Source organism: Ctenopharyngodon idella, chromosome 5 (assembly GCF_019924925.1).
Source record: "Ctenopharyngodon idella isolate HZGC_01 chromosome 5, HZGC01, whole genome shotgun sequence".
Lineage (NCBI taxonomy): Eukaryota > Metazoa > Chordata > Actinopteri > Cypriniformes > Xenocyprididae > Ctenopharyngodon > Ctenopharyngodon idella.
In genome coordinates, this window is record NC_067224.1 from 44341532 (window position 1) to 44358474 (window position 16943).

The window sequence follows — 16943 nt, forward strand, 5'->3', positions numbered from 1 at the left end:
GTAATCTCGGTGGGATTTCCCTCTTTGGATCCGTCCTCAGATTCGGCTCTTTCTGCACTTCCTAAAAGCTCTTCTCCTCCTCTGCACTCACTTCCTCTATGAGGTAATCAGTGATGTTTTTCAGAATGGGGTTCTGAGTAGGGATCTTCAGAAAAATGGAGATGAAAAAAACAATTACAGATAAAATCTCAGTCAAGATGATGCACCAAAATATCTTTATCAAAACCAGAATTATAGCAAGTCAATGGTCAAGACATCGGAATGGAGATGAAAGGTGATTTAAGTGACTTTGAACATGGCATAGTTGTTGGTGCCAGACAGGCTTTTCTGAGTACATGTTGTAGTGTAATGGAGTGAATGCTGTGAAGCACTATTGCATCACCATCTTCATTTTAAGCAGACACAAATAAAAGCCAGTTGTTGAAGCACATGCGGGCTGCATCCGAAAAACCTAGGCAGCTGACTTGTTGCCTCACTGCCCTATCAGGCAATGACTTGTAAGGCAGTGTTTGTGCATGAAGGCACCTCATGAAACTGATTCCGGACAGACTTCTGAGGCAGCGTAACAATTCAATGATCTACTGCAAAATAGCGCAAGCTTTGGTGAGAACAAAACAAATATTTAATTATTACAGTAGTAATTTCTCACTAGAAATGACATCAAAAGTGGAAAATGTTGGTCAACAACATACATTTACACACAAACTGACCAGCAAACGCAACTTTCAGATAGCGTCTTTATTTTTCTAGCTCAACTGTCACAGAATGGAAAGCAAAGAAATGTGGGATGGCGAAGGATACATCTATGTTGCCTTCAAAAATCGATCAGATGAAGGTATCTCAGGAGACAGAAAGTGAAGCTAACATTGGATTCAGACGTGCCTTGATGCCTTCCTGCCTTGAAATGTGTCCTCCGAAGGCAGCATTTTCCAGTTTTTGGACGCAGCCGCGGTCTCCTGTCATCAATACATTACACAAATGTAAGACAACTTAAAAAAGACACGTCCTTCAGTGTTCCTCCTCAGCTAAATTCAGTTCGACCATCAGTTTTCACACTTTCGTGTGAAAAAAAGCTTCATCACACTGTAACTTATAGATTTATTGTGCACTTTAGTTAAATTCATTGAATAAAATGTGAGTTTTTCACAAGTGTGCTGAAATCAGTGAGCTGACTGACAGCTTCTGTAATTATAAAGGGGGAGAGCGGTGCTCGCTTTCTGTGTAATTCATTTGCAAGGAAAGTTATTGATTTTCATTAGATTTTGTGAGCACTATAATGTTTAATATTTATTTAAAAGCGAAACTGAGTGAAAAAATATTACAGGAAATGGCTGATATGAGCCAATAAATGCTCCTCTGCTGCCTGCCATCTGCTGGTTATAGTGGTAATTAATGTGTTTTATTTTTAAATAAAAGTGTTTTCTACCAAATGTTGGATTTCCTACATCTTGAAATGTTCGGTTTTACAATGGGGGCAATCTCAGGAAGGTGAACAAATAATGCTTTTGGTCATCACATTGTAGTGATACTGGATTAGTCTCACATGAGGGCACCACAAATGTAGTTATTTATGGTCTTGAATATTAATATTAATATTTTGTATTAATATTGAGTCAGATGATTCCTTCCAATATTTTGGGGCACCAGCCAAGGACTCTCACCTTGACAATAAAGAACAATCATGGAAGATTGCTGACTGAATAAGAATTTTATAAATTGGAGGAAGTTTATTATCTGACCAATCTGAAGGATTTAGTGAGATTCGGGTGAGCTTGTAGAGCAGGGGTGTCAAACTCATTTTAGGTTGAGGGCCGGATGGGAAAAATGTAACCATGTGCGGGCCGAATTTTTTTTTTTAAACCTTAGTGAGCTGACAGTTACATTAATATTAACCATACAAACTACACATTAATTTGCTAGAAAAAAAAAAAAACACTGCTCGTTGAAAACTGCATTTGTTTTTACTGTGAAAGGAATTTTTAAAAATAATGTTTTATTTAATATTTTTTATTATTGATTTTTTTATGCCCAATTCCAATTTTTTGGGAGCAAATCTGATACCGTTCGCCAGTTTTTTTCTTTTATTTATTTATTTTTATTTGCTGTTTATTTGTTCTATAACAGGCCAAACTGGCCTTAAACAAAAAATATGAGTAGCCATTTGGTATACAGGCACCACTGCATTTTGAGCATGAGCAGTTGCTTTTGATTTAAATTAGATTGTATAATTTCAAGATTTACAGAAAAAAAAAGCATTGGTCTGACTTTATAGCTTTGTGAAATTATGCTACATAAGACACCTGCACAAAAAAAAAATAGCAGACGAACTGAATGAAAATGCAGATTCTCTCTCTAACAGTAGGTGGCGCTTGTGGAACAGCAGCGATATAATCTTTCCTTGGTTACTGCTGCACATAAAGCAGGGAAACTTTTCTGAAGACAGTTCCCTTCTAAGTTACATTCATATAAACCCAATTCATTCATTTATATTTTTCTTCCTATATTTCACAAACAGTGAGCTTGGCCTGGTATTTGCTCTGCTGGCACATCTGTGTTCTTCTCTTTGAGTCAGTATTCAGCATGTGGCTGTGTTAACATCCTGTTTACAGACTTCGTAATATTTCCACACAAATGACAGTTTGGGAAATGATTGCAAAGCAGTTTGTTTGCAAGTCCAGAATAGATATTGGCCAAAATAAATCTAATAACCGTTCAGAATTATGGCCGGTGGACCATGCATAACTGTTTTTTTTTTTTGTTTTTTTTTATTACTGTTCAAATCATCACCTGGGCCAGATTGTTTTTTATTAACAAAAAGATATAAGAATAAAATATCAACTAAAATATCAACATGACTAAACTGCTAAGGAAAAATGACTACTAAGAAAATTGAATCAATAATCGATCAGAAATTACAATCTACTACATAAACGGACGTTAACAAAAATGAATTCCAAGTGGATGAGCAACGGATTGGACGAAGAAATGACTGGGTAATTAGCAAGCTATGGGGGAGTCAGTTGTGGTCTTTCTGGATGTTGGTATGAAATAGTAAATAAGCATTTACAATGAATACAGATAACGTGTCTGATGTATCTATCTGTATATGCTGACCCTAGATAAACAGTCTCTACACAAATTGCAATCTCATATAGCAACAACCTAATGCCAAGGCCTTTGGGAAAAGGTTTGGTTAGCTTATATTTACATTTCACTTAGTCGGGTGATCAGTCCGGCGACAGGAGACGTCTTCCACTGGTATTTTTCCATTTGCAGTGGGAGAGACTGGATTGCTTTCCAACAGTTGCAGAGCTGCACTGAGTGCTGGGGTCTTTGTGTAATCCAGTGAACTGTAGGTCAGATGGTGGTCAATCCACAGGATCTTCTGTAGTTTGGAGGTACTTGAGTTATGCAGGTCAGGAGCCAAAGTCCTCTCTAGAAGCAGTCGGGCTGCTTGAAGGTCCGTGCAGTGAAAGGTTTACTCACAAGAGTATAACCTTGGTCGTGCTGTTGTTCTTCCCTCGTCAGGTCAGAAACTCAGAACAAGGGTTTGTTCACTTGGGAAAGCTTCTATTCCTTCCCGTTGGGGAGGGTATTACTAATCCCCGCCTTTCCTGATGTGGTGAAGTGATTGGGTCATAGCATTCCAGGTGTCGCCCATCATGTCTCACCTTTCCATCCTGTGGAACTTGTTGCATTTTCCCAAAATACACAGTTAAATAAGACAGTGTCTTTAGGACCTTGAAAATGCTTTATTTCATTTCCAAACCTTTCTCAAAGTACTTGTGGCAGTGTTCTGAACTCCGAAGTCCAAACTTGATGTGAATTGGTTGAGGTATTACATTTCTGTTTCAGTGGGTGCGATTGCATTGGCTTTTATTCCAGGTGTGGTTTCCACTGTGTGTTTCTTGGATGATTAAAAAGACATATAGGACATGTTCCTTACAGTATTCCTGTCCATCTTTGGTGATTTCAAGCCAATATTTTTAGAAATTGTCTTTCTCTTGAGGCCTTTCTTTAGCCAGAACCGGTTTGGTCCATGATCGTTCACACATTGGTCTAAGGCATGGAGGGCCAATGTGAACAAAGGCAACTCGTGATGAGATTATCCTCTGATCAATGGGCCATTGATGTTGTCTTTCCTGCCCTACACCTTTGGCAGTCCTGATTACAATAGTCCTTTAGCTGTCGTTGAGGGTCCTATCATACTCTTTTTTATTAATCAAAGTGGGACAAAAGGAAGCCCTTTGTTGTGAAGCCCTGGTGCCATCACGTCTGCTGTCCACTACAACATTAACCCTTATGTGTTGTTGGGGATGTTTTCATCCACTATGGGGTGTTTTTGAGTCTTAATTTGGCCACAACTTTCTCTGTGTTTCAGCAAATGGAATGATTTTTGGTGACAAATCTTATTTTGATACATATTTTGGGAAAATGCTTTGAAAATTCAATCAATTTCAATCAAGAATGCATGATTATATGGTGTCATGGCTTTGCAATCAAAAAATGTCATTATAATGGAAGTCAATGGGGCAAAAACAGCCACGAACTGTAAATGAGGGAGAAAAAATTAAAATCTGATGCTACACAAAAACTAACAATGCATCAAAACCAATGTTGTTACTAATCTTTCACATGTCCAAGTCTGTGATAAAAAGTAAAAAAAAAAAAATCCAGTCCACAATCACTTTTTATATTGAAAATAAGTCATTTTGTGTGTTTTTCCCCCCCAAATCAGTGACATCATTTATACACTTGGCAATAAAAGAGTAAAAATCCTGGATTTTTTTTAAACATTTAGTAGTTTTGATCAGTTTTGACTGAGGTTGATTAACAGATTTAAAGGGTTAGTTCACCCAAAAATCAAAATTCTGTCATTAATTACTCACCCTCGTGCCGTTTTGCACCCGTAAGACCTTCGTTGATCTTTGGAACACAAATTAAGATATTTTTGTTGAAATCCAATGGTTCCATGAGGCCTCCATAGGGAGCAATGACATTTCCTCTCTCAAGATCCATAAAGGTACTAAAAACATATTTAAATCAGTTCATGTGAGTACAGTGGATCAATATTAATATTATAAAGCAACGAGAATATTTTTATAAAAACAAAATAACAACTTATTTAGTGATGGCCGATTTCAAAACACTGCTTCAGGAAGATTCGGAGCGTTATGAATCAGCGTGTCGAATCATGAATTGGATCGCGTGTCAAACCGCCAAACTGCTGAAATCACGTGACTTTGGCGCTCCGAACCGCTGATTCGACATGCTGATTCATTACGTTCTGAAGCTTCCTGAAGCAGTGTTTTGAAATCGGCCATCACTAAATAATTCGTTATTTTGTTTTTTTTTTGGTGCACCAAAAATATTCTTGTCGCTTTATAATATTAATACTGCTGGTCGTAGATAGTAAATAGAGATTCAAAAAGCTATACAAAGCTACAAAAGCAAACCACTCAGCACTCTGTAAAAATAGGATAAAATCTTTTTTTTTTTTAGAGAGCAGTTTATTCATTTAATGGAACAGAAGCAAAGTAATACAATATTTTAATAAGCAATCATCCAGTCTGTTACTGATTTTATTATTAATGATCAGCCATTTATTGCTTACTAAAGGTCAAGTATGAAGAAACAGCAGAAACATTTTGAAGTAAAATGGAAGCATAATTAACATCTGATGCTCTTCTAATGCCACACAAATCACATTTTGTAGAAAAAGTAAAAATCCTGATTTATCTTAAGCGATGATTAAGACAGAAAAAGAAATTAAACACTATTTATTGTGAAATCAGTAGGGGTGTGATGAGACAGTTTGCTTTGGCTCTGTTGAGCAATGAATCCTCCACCATGGTCTTTTCAGTCATCGCATCACTTACTCTCATCACATGATCAGTGAACTCTGATTCTTGCTGCACTACGTACGACTCTGCATCTTGTGTTGGATGAGATGGATGGGATTGAAACAACCATTATCCGACTAAATTAAATGGTTTTTATTTCTATAAAAAGCAAAGCGACAGTGGAGGCGTAATGTAAACGTAGCGGTGGCATATTCTATCCTAATTCACACTCCGTCATGGCAATATCGAGAGACAGCTTTTCAACTCGATAAGAAATCTTGTCACAATCTTGCGAGCACGAGATCTCATCACACCCCTACAAACCAGTGTTATATATAGTGTTAAATGTTTTCACGTTAGTGACTGAATCCTTTTCATTTGTCATTTAGATGGCGCTACACCACAGCTATTTTCAGTTTCAGAATTGCACTCTGCAAATGAATCTGAATTTTTTGTAACAGTGGCCGTCATTTAGTTTTCCAGTACGTGTAATCACCCCACAGTCTTCTGTTTCTTCTCCCAGTATCCAGTCATCCGGCTGCCCGGGATTCCAGCGTCTGTGAATAATGCCAATCAACAAATGTCACACCATTCCATCTGAATATAAAACAACTTTCTGGCATCCAATCCGATCTAGAGTTCATTTTATACTACAGTGCATCCGGAAAGTATTCACAGCAATTAACTTTTTCCACATTTTGTCATGTTACAGCCTTATTCCAAAAGGGATTAAATTCATTAATTTCCTCAAAATTCTACAAACAATACCCCATAATGACAACGTGAAAGAAGTTTGTTTAAAAACTTTGCAAATTTATTAAAAATAAAAAACGAAAAAAATCACATGTACATAAGTATTCACAGCCTTTGCTGTGACACTCAAAATTGGGTTTCTGCAGGTTTTATGAAGGTAAATTTAAGACCTTTTTAAGATCAGTTAAAGAAAATTTAAGGAATAAATCGAAGGGAACATAACGTCAATATGTCCTCTCTACATGTAAATGTCTAGGAAGCACACAATGAGCTGTATTAGCAACACTTCAAAGTTTGACGCTAATTATTGTTCAATTTCTCAGAAAACAAGACTTAATTTCTTGGATGTTAATTTAAGGATGTTTAGATATTTGTACTGAAAAACAAAAATCCTGAGGAAGATCTTTTTTCTGTTTTTTTCTTTTTTTCTTTTTTTTTGTAGTGCATGCAATTTAATTTAGGGCCCTATGAAATCTGTTTTATTTTTTATTTTATTTTTTAGTTTTACTTTGTTTTTTGATGGTTAAATTAAATTGTATTAGTGCTAAAAAAAAAAAAGCATGTCTAATTAATTGAAATCATGAAACATACAATTTAACTGCCATTTTTTAAAAGTTAAAAAAAAAAAAAAAAAAATATTTAGGCCCCTATGAAATATGTTTTATTTTTTCTCTCTCTTTTTTTTTTTTTTTTTTTTTTTTTTTACCAAATTCTGTGTTTTCCATTTTTGGGTGAACTATTTACACATGAGAGTAAGTAAATGATGACATAATTTTTATTTTTGGGCAAACTAACCCTTTAAGTGTAGGCTACTGACCGCAGGCTACTGATCTGCTTGTCCAACAGACAAGTAAATCAGTCATTCACTTGTCCGAGTAAAAAAAGTTGCTTGTCCAGAAAAAAATAGGATTTTTTTTGTTTTTGTTTTTGTATAAATATAATTTATTCTGAAGCAATATTCTCATCAGTGTTCTATCAGCATATTTAGTTTGTGCATATTTGTGATATTTACCTCAAGGGCACTGTTTATCATTTATAAATGGCTTAAATCTTATTAAATATATGCTTCATCTTTCATTTTAAATCCTTAAATTTGATCAATAAAATTTATTTGAATAATAAGACACTATAGGGCTGTAACCAATCAAAGTAAATCATATACACACTGAAAAATTACAACTGCATTAAATAATGTTATGATATTGTTTTAAATATTTTTTGAAAATGCAAATAAGAAATGTTCAGGAAAAAATTATAAACATGAAACTAAATTGCCAGTAGATGGCGGCAATTGACCGTCTTATTGAGTGAGTCATTGAGTCATTCATTCAAACGGCTGAATCATTCAGCGATGAAACACGGCTGAGTGTTGCTGTGAGATGCGCTACGGTTCTGCTGTGATCATTTTTTGGACCTATTTTTGCTGCTGAAACAACAAAAACAGTCAATATTGCATCTAAAATGTAAGTGACTAAACTTGTTTATGGAACTGTTGTATGAAATCAGTGTCAAATTTTCAATCGTGATGGTATTCCTTAAGACAGCACTCTTAATCTTTTGATGTTGTTTAACTGTATCATATGTAAGTAATAAATATAAAAACTCCGCTTTTTGAATTTATTTATTTACATTTTTTACCGCAGTATGTTAATTGAGTTTATTATTAATCAGGCTATGTCTGGTCAGGCCAGTAAAATTCTCTTTTACTTGATCCATCAAAAATCTACTTGTCCCAGACAAGTGGCAAGGTCGAGCCCTGTCAGTCCTACTTTTGATTTATTCATCCAAAAGTTGACAAATTCCATGATGTCACGTGATCTAAACTCCACCATTTTGGCAGGCCATCAGAAGAGCGCTAGAGCGGCTGTAGCATTGGTATCAATAGTGGTCAAACAATAATTTAAAATCAGACATGTTTAGACCTTACAAACCTTACTATTTTAACATGGTGGACAGCTGATGTGCGACAGGATGCCAGAACAGGCGGGGAAAGCAAAGGGGAAATCATTTTATCATATTCCTTAGGATCCCGATAGACGACTGAAATGGTTCACTGCAATAAAACGTGCTAACCAACACAACAAAACAACTATTTTTTTTGTCTTTTATCAGTATTCCTATAAGTGTTGTATAAAGGTTTTTATGTTTAATAGTAACCCTAAAATGACATGAAAGAGTTTAAAATGTGTTAAATAACTGGGCTGATAGAGGCTATATAAGAATTTTCAGTATAATGTACACATTATTCCACCGGTCACAATTGTGGCCGAACATAAAACACAATTTTTCCACACACATTTCCATAAATAAAATAATTATTGATTATTTCAAATGACACCTCATTTGGATATTTTCATGTCTGGGAAAAATTTGGGATTAAACGGGTTAAGATTTTATGACATTTATGATGTATACTGTACTCACGGTGATACAGCTATGCTGGGTACCTAAAAACAAAGGACAGCTAGGGTCGATTATGTTACAGTTGACTTAACGTTACTCAACTCCAAAGTTGAATATTCATCACAAAGCTATATTGCGTCCATTTGTACCCCTCCAGGCTTTTGTAGGCTTTTAAAGAGTTTCCGGAGTAGGACGAGGAAAAGTTGATGAGTTGTAGATATCAGGATACCGCAGGTCAGAAAAGATATCCGTTCCTTTATCAATACACATTAAAAGCACCCCGGGGGCGTTATAGGGATCTGTTATGTTTAATCTATTGTGTTTTGCTATGTACATGAACTCTGTTGCCTTGAAACTCATGCTGGCGCCATTCATTTCATATTTGCTCCCAGCTGTCCCTGCCTGCCAGCATGGTGGTGTAAACAGAACGGGTCAGGTGACGTCCGGAGCTCTATAGCACCTTTAATCCTAATTTCTTTTTGTTATTTTTCAAATCTTTCCAAAAACTGTGTACCTTAGGACATTCCCAAAATAAATGACTAATGATTTCAGGGTCATCTTTACAAAAAACACAGGCATCTTCCACATTAATTGTAAAGCACTGAACCACAAGAGCCTTATCTGGTATTATTCTTCTAGTTATGGGCTGCATCCGAAATTGCATACTTCCCTAACTCATAGGTGAAAAACAGTACAAAAGTAGTATGTTTGAATTCACAGTACTCAAAGAGTAGGTGAAACGTACCCAGATTACCTACTACATGACACTTTACTATCCCATGAGGCCACGGGAGAGGATTTGTGAATGGCAGTGAAGCGACGCAACTGGGTCACAACATAGTGAATGTAGTATGTCTGGATTACATTCATACTACACACATTCATGCTATATAGAACATTTAGCAGTCACAAAGTAATTTCCTATTCAAAATAAGTACCTACTCAAGAGAGTATGTGATTTCAGATGCAGCCATCATTTACCTTATTACCTACTGAATGAATTGGAAGTCGAACACATTCACAGAAAATATCTCTTATGTCTAGCAAAATAAAGTGGATATTAGGTCATACTTAAGGATAAACATAAATGTAGAGCCATCTTGAGGCCAAAATGTGGTACTTAACCTCTAAAAGGTGTAATATCTATAAGGTCTAGTATGAATATTAGTCAAATGTAAATTTAAATGTATGCTATTTTAGTGCATGTTTGCTAAGAAATGTTCTTGTATATCAAGCTCTTTTTATCTGGGGAGAAAGTGAATAATGCATGAATCAGCTCACTCTTTGTTTATGGTGTAAGGAGTGTCATCTGCCCATCTCCACTGGCCTGTGGTCTGATCCGTTAGACCGACCCAGTAGAATGTGGGTATGGTGTGATGGTTCAAGAATGCCTAGGGGAAAGATAGTTTTTAAAAAAATGAAATGAAAATGCTATGTTATGCGCATGCCATGAACATTACACACCCACTCCCTGTCGTCGTCTTGTATTTTGAGGAGTAACGCGCCCTGTGTTTTGCAGTAATCTCGTGCCTCAGTCCAGTTGAGTGTATTACCAGAGAACAAGAAACAGCTGCTTTTGTATGATATCCAGCCAGATTTACAGGTTATAGGGACGTCTGTGTCAGAGAGAGAGAGAAAAGTTGCAAAATAAGAGGAATAAATATACAGCACATTTAACCAAGTAGCGCTACACTCTGCTCTTTTTGGCAATGATGGTTCCATTAAGAATCTTTTATGTTTTACAAAAATTAACATCCATGGAATCTTCATAGTGTAAAATGGTTCTTTAGATTTTTATAATGTTCTTAACACTAAGAAAAAATGGTTCTTTTAAGTATATTCACTGAAAGATTCTTTGAGGAACCACAAATGTTTCTTCTATGGCATTGGTGCAAAAACCCCCTTTTGGAAGCTTTATTAGAGTGTAGATGCAGTACCTGCTGTTTTGTTGCTCATGTTAGATATCAGATCATTCAGCGCGTTCATGACTCTCTCCTCTAGAACACAAGAAAACACATCAGACCTGGTTAGACTTACTGCAGTCAGTGTCCTGTGAGTTTCATTTCAATCCAATTATTTCCAACGTAAAGAATAATGTCAGTATCAGCACGCAGGTCCATGAAATCAAAAAATTATTATTATATTTCTGAAATTATGTCTTTATTCAACCAAAAAAAGAGAGATGAATTCAGTAGATTCAGTTGGGTACAATATAGCAATATTTTTGCAATATCAGTGCAGTAACTGCATTATTGAGTACTGTGAATGTATAACTCACCAGAGGTCTGTTGTTTAGAGGAAAGAGATGCGACAGATGAAGTGAGATCCGACACTGAACTCTTCAGGACATTCATTGAGCTCGACAGAGACTCTTTAACATGAGACAAAAGCCATACAATATACTGGATCAGCAAGATCACTGTGCATAGCAATAATGGCTTTGCGAATTAGAAAATATAAAAATACATATTTAACATCTGCTTATATCAGTTTTGTCTTAAACAAGAACTTTGCACACTGTGTTCATAAAACTTAGAAATCTTATATTAGAATTCTCTATAACACTTTACAATAAGATCTCATTTGTTAACATATATATTTTTACTTTTACAGCATTTAACATTTGTTAAAGGTGCAGTAAGTGATTTCAGAGAAACACTGTTGATATTTGAATCAACCCAAACACACCCCTCCCTTCATTGCTCCGCCCCCAAAATGCACGAACACGCAGTACAAGAGTGGATGTCTCTTTATCATAGCTGAAGCGAAGCTGTTTCGGAGCTTTATGAATCTTTTGATTCGAATCAGTGATTCGGAGCTCCAAAGTCACGTGATTTTAGCAGTTTGGCCGTTTGATACACGCTCCGAACCACTGATCCAAAACAAAAGCTTCGAAGTTTCATGAAGCAGTGTTTTGAAATCGCCCATCACTAGATATTGTTGAAAAGTCATTATTTTGTTTTTTTTGACACACAAAAAGTATTCTCGTCGCTTTATAATATTAGGGTTGAACCACTGTAGTCACATGAACTGATTTAAATATGTTTTTAGTACCTTTATGGATCTTGGGAGGTGCAGTAACATTGCTCTCAATAAAGGCCTCACTGAGCCATCTGATTTCATCAACAATATCTTAATTTGTGTTCTGAAGATGAACGAAGGTCTTACCGGTGTAGAACGGCATGAGGGTGAGTAATTAATGACAGAAATTTCATTTTTGGGTGAACCAACCCTTTAACTGATGTTAACAATGATTAACATTAACTAAAATTAATACATGCTTCAGAAGTATTGTTCATTGTTAGTTCATGCTAACTAACGAATTTAACTAAGGTTATCAAATGAAATAACATGTTAAAATCTCTTTGTACTTTTTGCACTTACTTTCCTTGCAATTGAAATTGCTTGGAAATATATTCAGTGTTAATGTCTCCAATAAGACAGAAAACATGCTGAGATTTGATTGCGGTCTAATTTAGGATTCAGCTTTCTGAGCCCACATGCATCCACTCATAACCAGATACAGTTAATATTATACGAGATATTTTAAAAGAGAGCGTAACAAGAGAATTATAGGTTCACTAGAAGGTCTTATCAATTCATTAATAAACTTTATTAAATGTTAAATTCATATTAATTTTGTGTATCTGTCTTACCAAAGTCACATTGCTTGTCTCGTTGATCAGATTGTAGAGAAGTAACAGCTGATTTCAAATTGTCTAATATTTTTTGTGTTTCAGTCTGTTTCTGCTCCTGGTTGCCAACTGTGAAAGGAAAAAAATTATATCTATTTGCTTGATAAACAATCAAGAATATGAGAGTTTGCCCTTAAAAATATTTGTTATGTTGTCTGTTTTAAATGATAAGATTTGCAGACCTGCATCATTCAGTTTGGATGTCAGCGCTGATACAGCAGAACTCAAATTGTTCATCAAACTCTTCACTTCAGTGTGTGACAGACCCTGCTGACGCTCTGTGAAAAAGAAGTAAAACAAGTTCTGATTTTACAGTCAGAAATACAGTTGTGTCCTGGTAGGAAAAATATAGATTTAATTAGATTAATCACATTCATATGTTGCGATAGAGGATTTAAAGGTACAGTACATAATAATACAAAATTGAAATCTCACCCAGCTTTTGCTGGTTTTCCTCTTGTTTGGATGTGATTGAAGAGGCAAGATTGCTCATCAAGGTCTCAATATTCTTTTCTTGAACTTCTTATACAGAGAGAGAGTGATAGAGACATAAAAAAACAAAGACACTTTTTCTAAAGTTAAAGGGGACCTATAATGCCCCTTTTACAAGATGTAATATAAGTCTCTGGTGTCCCCAGAATGTTTCTGTGAAGTTTCAGCTCAAAATATCTCACAAATCATGGTAACACTTTACATTAAGGTTCATTAGTTAACATTAGTTAACATGAACTAATAATGAACTGCACTTATACAGCATTTATAAATCTCTGTTAATGTTAATTTCAACATTTACTAATACATTATTAAAATCTTGTTAACATTAGTTAATGCACTGTGAACTAACATGAACAAACAATGAACAACTGTACATCCATTAACTAACGTCAAAGAAGATTAGTAAATACAGTAATAAATGTATCGCTCATGGTTAGTTCATGATAGTTAATACATTAACTAATGTTTAACTAATGAACCTTATTGTAAAGTGTTACCCAAATCATTTATTATAGTGTGTCAAATTTGCCCCTATTTGGGTGTGAGCAAAAACACGCCGTTTTTGTGTGTGTCACTTTAAATGCAAATGAGCTGCTGCTTTCGGCCCCCTTTCCAGAAGAGGGCGGAGCTTTAACAGCTCGTGCTTCAGTTGCTCAACAACAAAAAAGCTGGAGAATCTCACGCAGCCAAATTGAGGATTGTCAGTAACGGTGTTTAGTCTTACATTGTTCAAACCGGAGTCGACACTGATGGAGAGACTCAGGAAGAACTTACAACTTTTAGAATGAAACTGGACGTTTCTGAATGGTTAGTGGATACATTTATGCAGTTGCTGTGGAGTTGATTCAACTCATTGACTAGTTTGTGCCGTCATGTTAATCTTTTGTGCAAATCCAGCATTGAATTGACCCTCGTTTGTGAAGCAGTCCAGCGTAAAATGACGGCAAGGTAACAACACTCTACTACAACAACTCTTCCTCTTCTCTAAAGCAGCCAAACATGGCCTCAATTTTGGGGTTTGTGATATCACAAACCTGGGAAGAAGCTCATTGTAGTCTCTACTAGCCGTTTGTTGTAGTCCTTAAAAAGCGAAGAAAATAACTCCCTTTGCTTTGAACTTTGAGCGTCGTAACTTTGCAGATGTTGTTTATGCTCAAACAGCAACATTACACACTAACTAAAGTTAAAAAAGTGAAATCATAATCAAGGAAATAGTTAAGGCAAAGACCAAGACACTAATCAATGGTCACTGATCTGAATATGTACATGTTCAAATATCAGTATAAGTACAGCGCTTGATAAAAAAGGATCTATGTTTAAGTTCTCACCTGTGATCTGAAGATCAGGACTGACTGAAGTTCGATTGGAACTATGAACGTTCATCCAACTCTTCAGCTCTGAGAATGTTCTTTGTTGATGAAAAACTGTGTGCGAAAACACTTTTTTTGTAAGCAGCATAATTTAAAGGCTGTATACATGCATACCACTACCATTTATGTATAAATTAAATAATATCCTTTTTTTTTTTTTGCATTACAGTTTCTAACTCACTTTCTAAAATGCAATTATTTGATTACATAACATATTTAAAGTATACGGCACATGGCACTCACGGATGACAGAGGTCATGATCATGAAAATAATCATGCAGACTGTTCCTAGAAGCACAAAGATTCCAGTTTTTCTTCTACATGGACGACCTGCAGAAAACAACACACCATGAAAATTTTTATTTTATTTTATTTTATTTCTGATGCATTTTTGCATCAGCCTTTAAAGCAATACAGCCTTCCTGTTGCTCAAACAGTAGCACACGGCACTAGCAACACTAAGATCATCGGTTCAGCTCCCAGGGAAAGCAAGAACTGATGAAAATGTGTATCTGGAATGCAGTGTGGATAAAAGCCTCTGCCAAATGCATAAATGTGATGTGTATATGATCAGAAAAGTGTTTTACGAAATATAATTTAATTATTATCTTCACAATTAATCATTACCTTAATAACTAACACATTAAATATAGCAATATAAATATAGCAAATGCAAAGTTTCTCTGGTGAACTCAAAGGTTTTTGCAAGGGAACTAAAACACTTGGGAGCTAACACAAAGTTATTCGGGGGAATGCGAAACTTTTGCGAGAGAACGTGAAAGCATTAAATATATATTTTCCATCACCGTGTTCCTTTGAACTTTGTTCAAAATGGTGGCATCAAAAAAAATCTAGTATCACACAGTAGTCATTAACAAACATTAGCCTCAATGTTCAGATCAATATTTCATGTACATTCAAATATGAATTTATGAATCAAGTATAATTTGAATTGAATTCCAATGTTCATTTCTTTGTTAAGCATTTTAAAATGTATAAAAAGTCTGTTAACTTTATAAATGAAAGTGATTATAAAGTGTTACCAGGCATTAAAGGTAGTTGTACAACTAACTAAAACTCTTTCTCTCATATTCAATACAAACACTTCTTTCTGTATCAAATACAATATTGTGTCAAAGCAAACCTTTACTAAATGTCGTCTTCCGTTCATATTCCATGTCCATTTTCATGATCTCTTCAGAACTACCATTTCTCTGATATTCCATCATGAGTACAACTTTTGCAGTTACTTGCTTCCAGAGAGAATCCAAAACCTCCTTTATTAATAATCCCCTTCACAATAGCCCCTGCAATGACAGTATATGTATATTTGTGTATAATAACACAGCACTTTCAGTTCCTTATTCCAAAGAATAAGTGGGTGACCTGTTACTAGTGTACTATAAGTTATTTTGGATAAACTGCTTGCTCAGTGTTTTCAGCATCATCTGTTTTCACTCAGATTCACTGTAGTTTGCCTCCCTCTTTACCAGTTACCTAAAATTAGCATGGTCAAAATGAACATTTTGGTGCAGAAAGACCTGTGGTTTTGAATAAACTTTTTTTTTTTTAAGAGAGTGCTTTTATCTATGGAAGCTAATTTCCACTACATAATAAGAAAATCATGCTTTGGTAAATCTTAAATATGACATAAAAGTCATAATTATGACATAAAATGCCAAAATTATAGTCATACTGATGATATACTAAGCCATAATTATGAGATTTAAAAAAAAATCAAAATTATGAACTTCAAATTCCTTTTTTGTTATAATTTTACTGACGGGTTAATTTTTTTCGCGGGTTGATTTTGTAAGACTTGATTTTCCTGCTCAGACAAAAACTGAGATCAAGCGCCCTGCAATAAAGCAATAAAACTCATCTGGAGAGAAGATCTCAAAGAAATAGCATAGGACAACGCCTTGCCCTAAACTGTCCTCACACGTCTACAGGATGCAACCCCGCCCCTGCACACACACACACACACACCCTCCTTCCTTTCCCCCTGACACAAGTTACTGAAAGTTCTCCAAGATGTATAATGTATCTGGTGTATCTTTTGTTTTTTCCTTTCATGTTTGGTATCATTTTACCGTCTCAGTGCGATTGGTAAAATGGTCTCAATTTCACAGCAGTCACTGGTACTATGAAGAAGATTGAAAACTAAGGAGAATTCTGTCCTCCTTTTGGGTGGGGTCTCTTGTGAAAACCCACTCCTCTCCCCCCAAAACAGGTGTTGGTGTAGTAAAAATTTACAACCCTTTTGTTCTGGTCTGAGTATATAAGGTAAAGTGCAAAGCAGTCATGTGGGATCTTCTGTATCCAGAAACCCCCATATAGTGATGGACAAGTGTCTTAAAAACACTAATCCACCACTGTGTGCA

General features: G+C 35.5%; 2 protein-coding genes and 1 long non-coding RNA gene across 17 annotated transcripts in view; 1 reads left to right on the forward strand and 2 right to left on the reverse strand.

Annotated features, from left to right (window-relative positions):
* Positions 1-16943, reverse strand: part of asgr1c.1 (asialoglycoprotein receptor 1c, tandem duplicate 1) — a 65228-nt gene that overhangs the window by 36305 nt on the left and 11980 nt on the right. For 2 of the 14 annotated variants that reach the window (XM_051894651.1, XM_051894644.1), the window contains exons 1-3: positions 15704-15871; positions 14803-14889; positions 14518-14613 (exon numbers count right to left, since the gene is read on the reverse strand). The exons of 2 other annotated variants lie outside the window; for them this stretch is intronic. In XM_051894651.1, the coding sequence (XP_051750611.1) occupies positions 14518-14613; positions 14803-14889; positions 15704-15788 (268 nt within the window). In that variant the 5' untranslated portion in view covers positions 15789-15871. Of the gene's footprint in view, positions 1-5488; positions 6401-10280; positions 10391-10463; positions 10616-10936; positions 10997-11277; positions 11371-12655; positions 12764-12876; positions 12973-13129; positions 13217-14517; positions 14614-14802; positions 14890-15703; positions 15876-16943 lie in introns of those variants that run through there. 10 more of the 14 variants (XM_051894660.1, XM_051894654.1, XM_051894645.1 and 7 more) reach the window with 10 other exon arrangements.
* The window catches only part of LOC127513103 (asialoglycoprotein receptor 1-like), an 83194-nt gene that overhangs the window by 17102 nt on the left and 49149 nt on the right, over positions 1-16943 (reverse strand). The window lies entirely within an intron of this gene.
* LOC127513141 (uncharacterized) overlaps positions 1-16943 on the forward strand; it is a 25506-nt gene continuing 8563 nt past the window's right edge. The window contains exon 1 of the long non-coding RNA XR_007930350.1: positions 1-103. This is a non-coding gene — a long non-coding RNA (uncharacterized LOC127513141). The remainder of the gene's footprint in view (positions 104-16943) is intronic.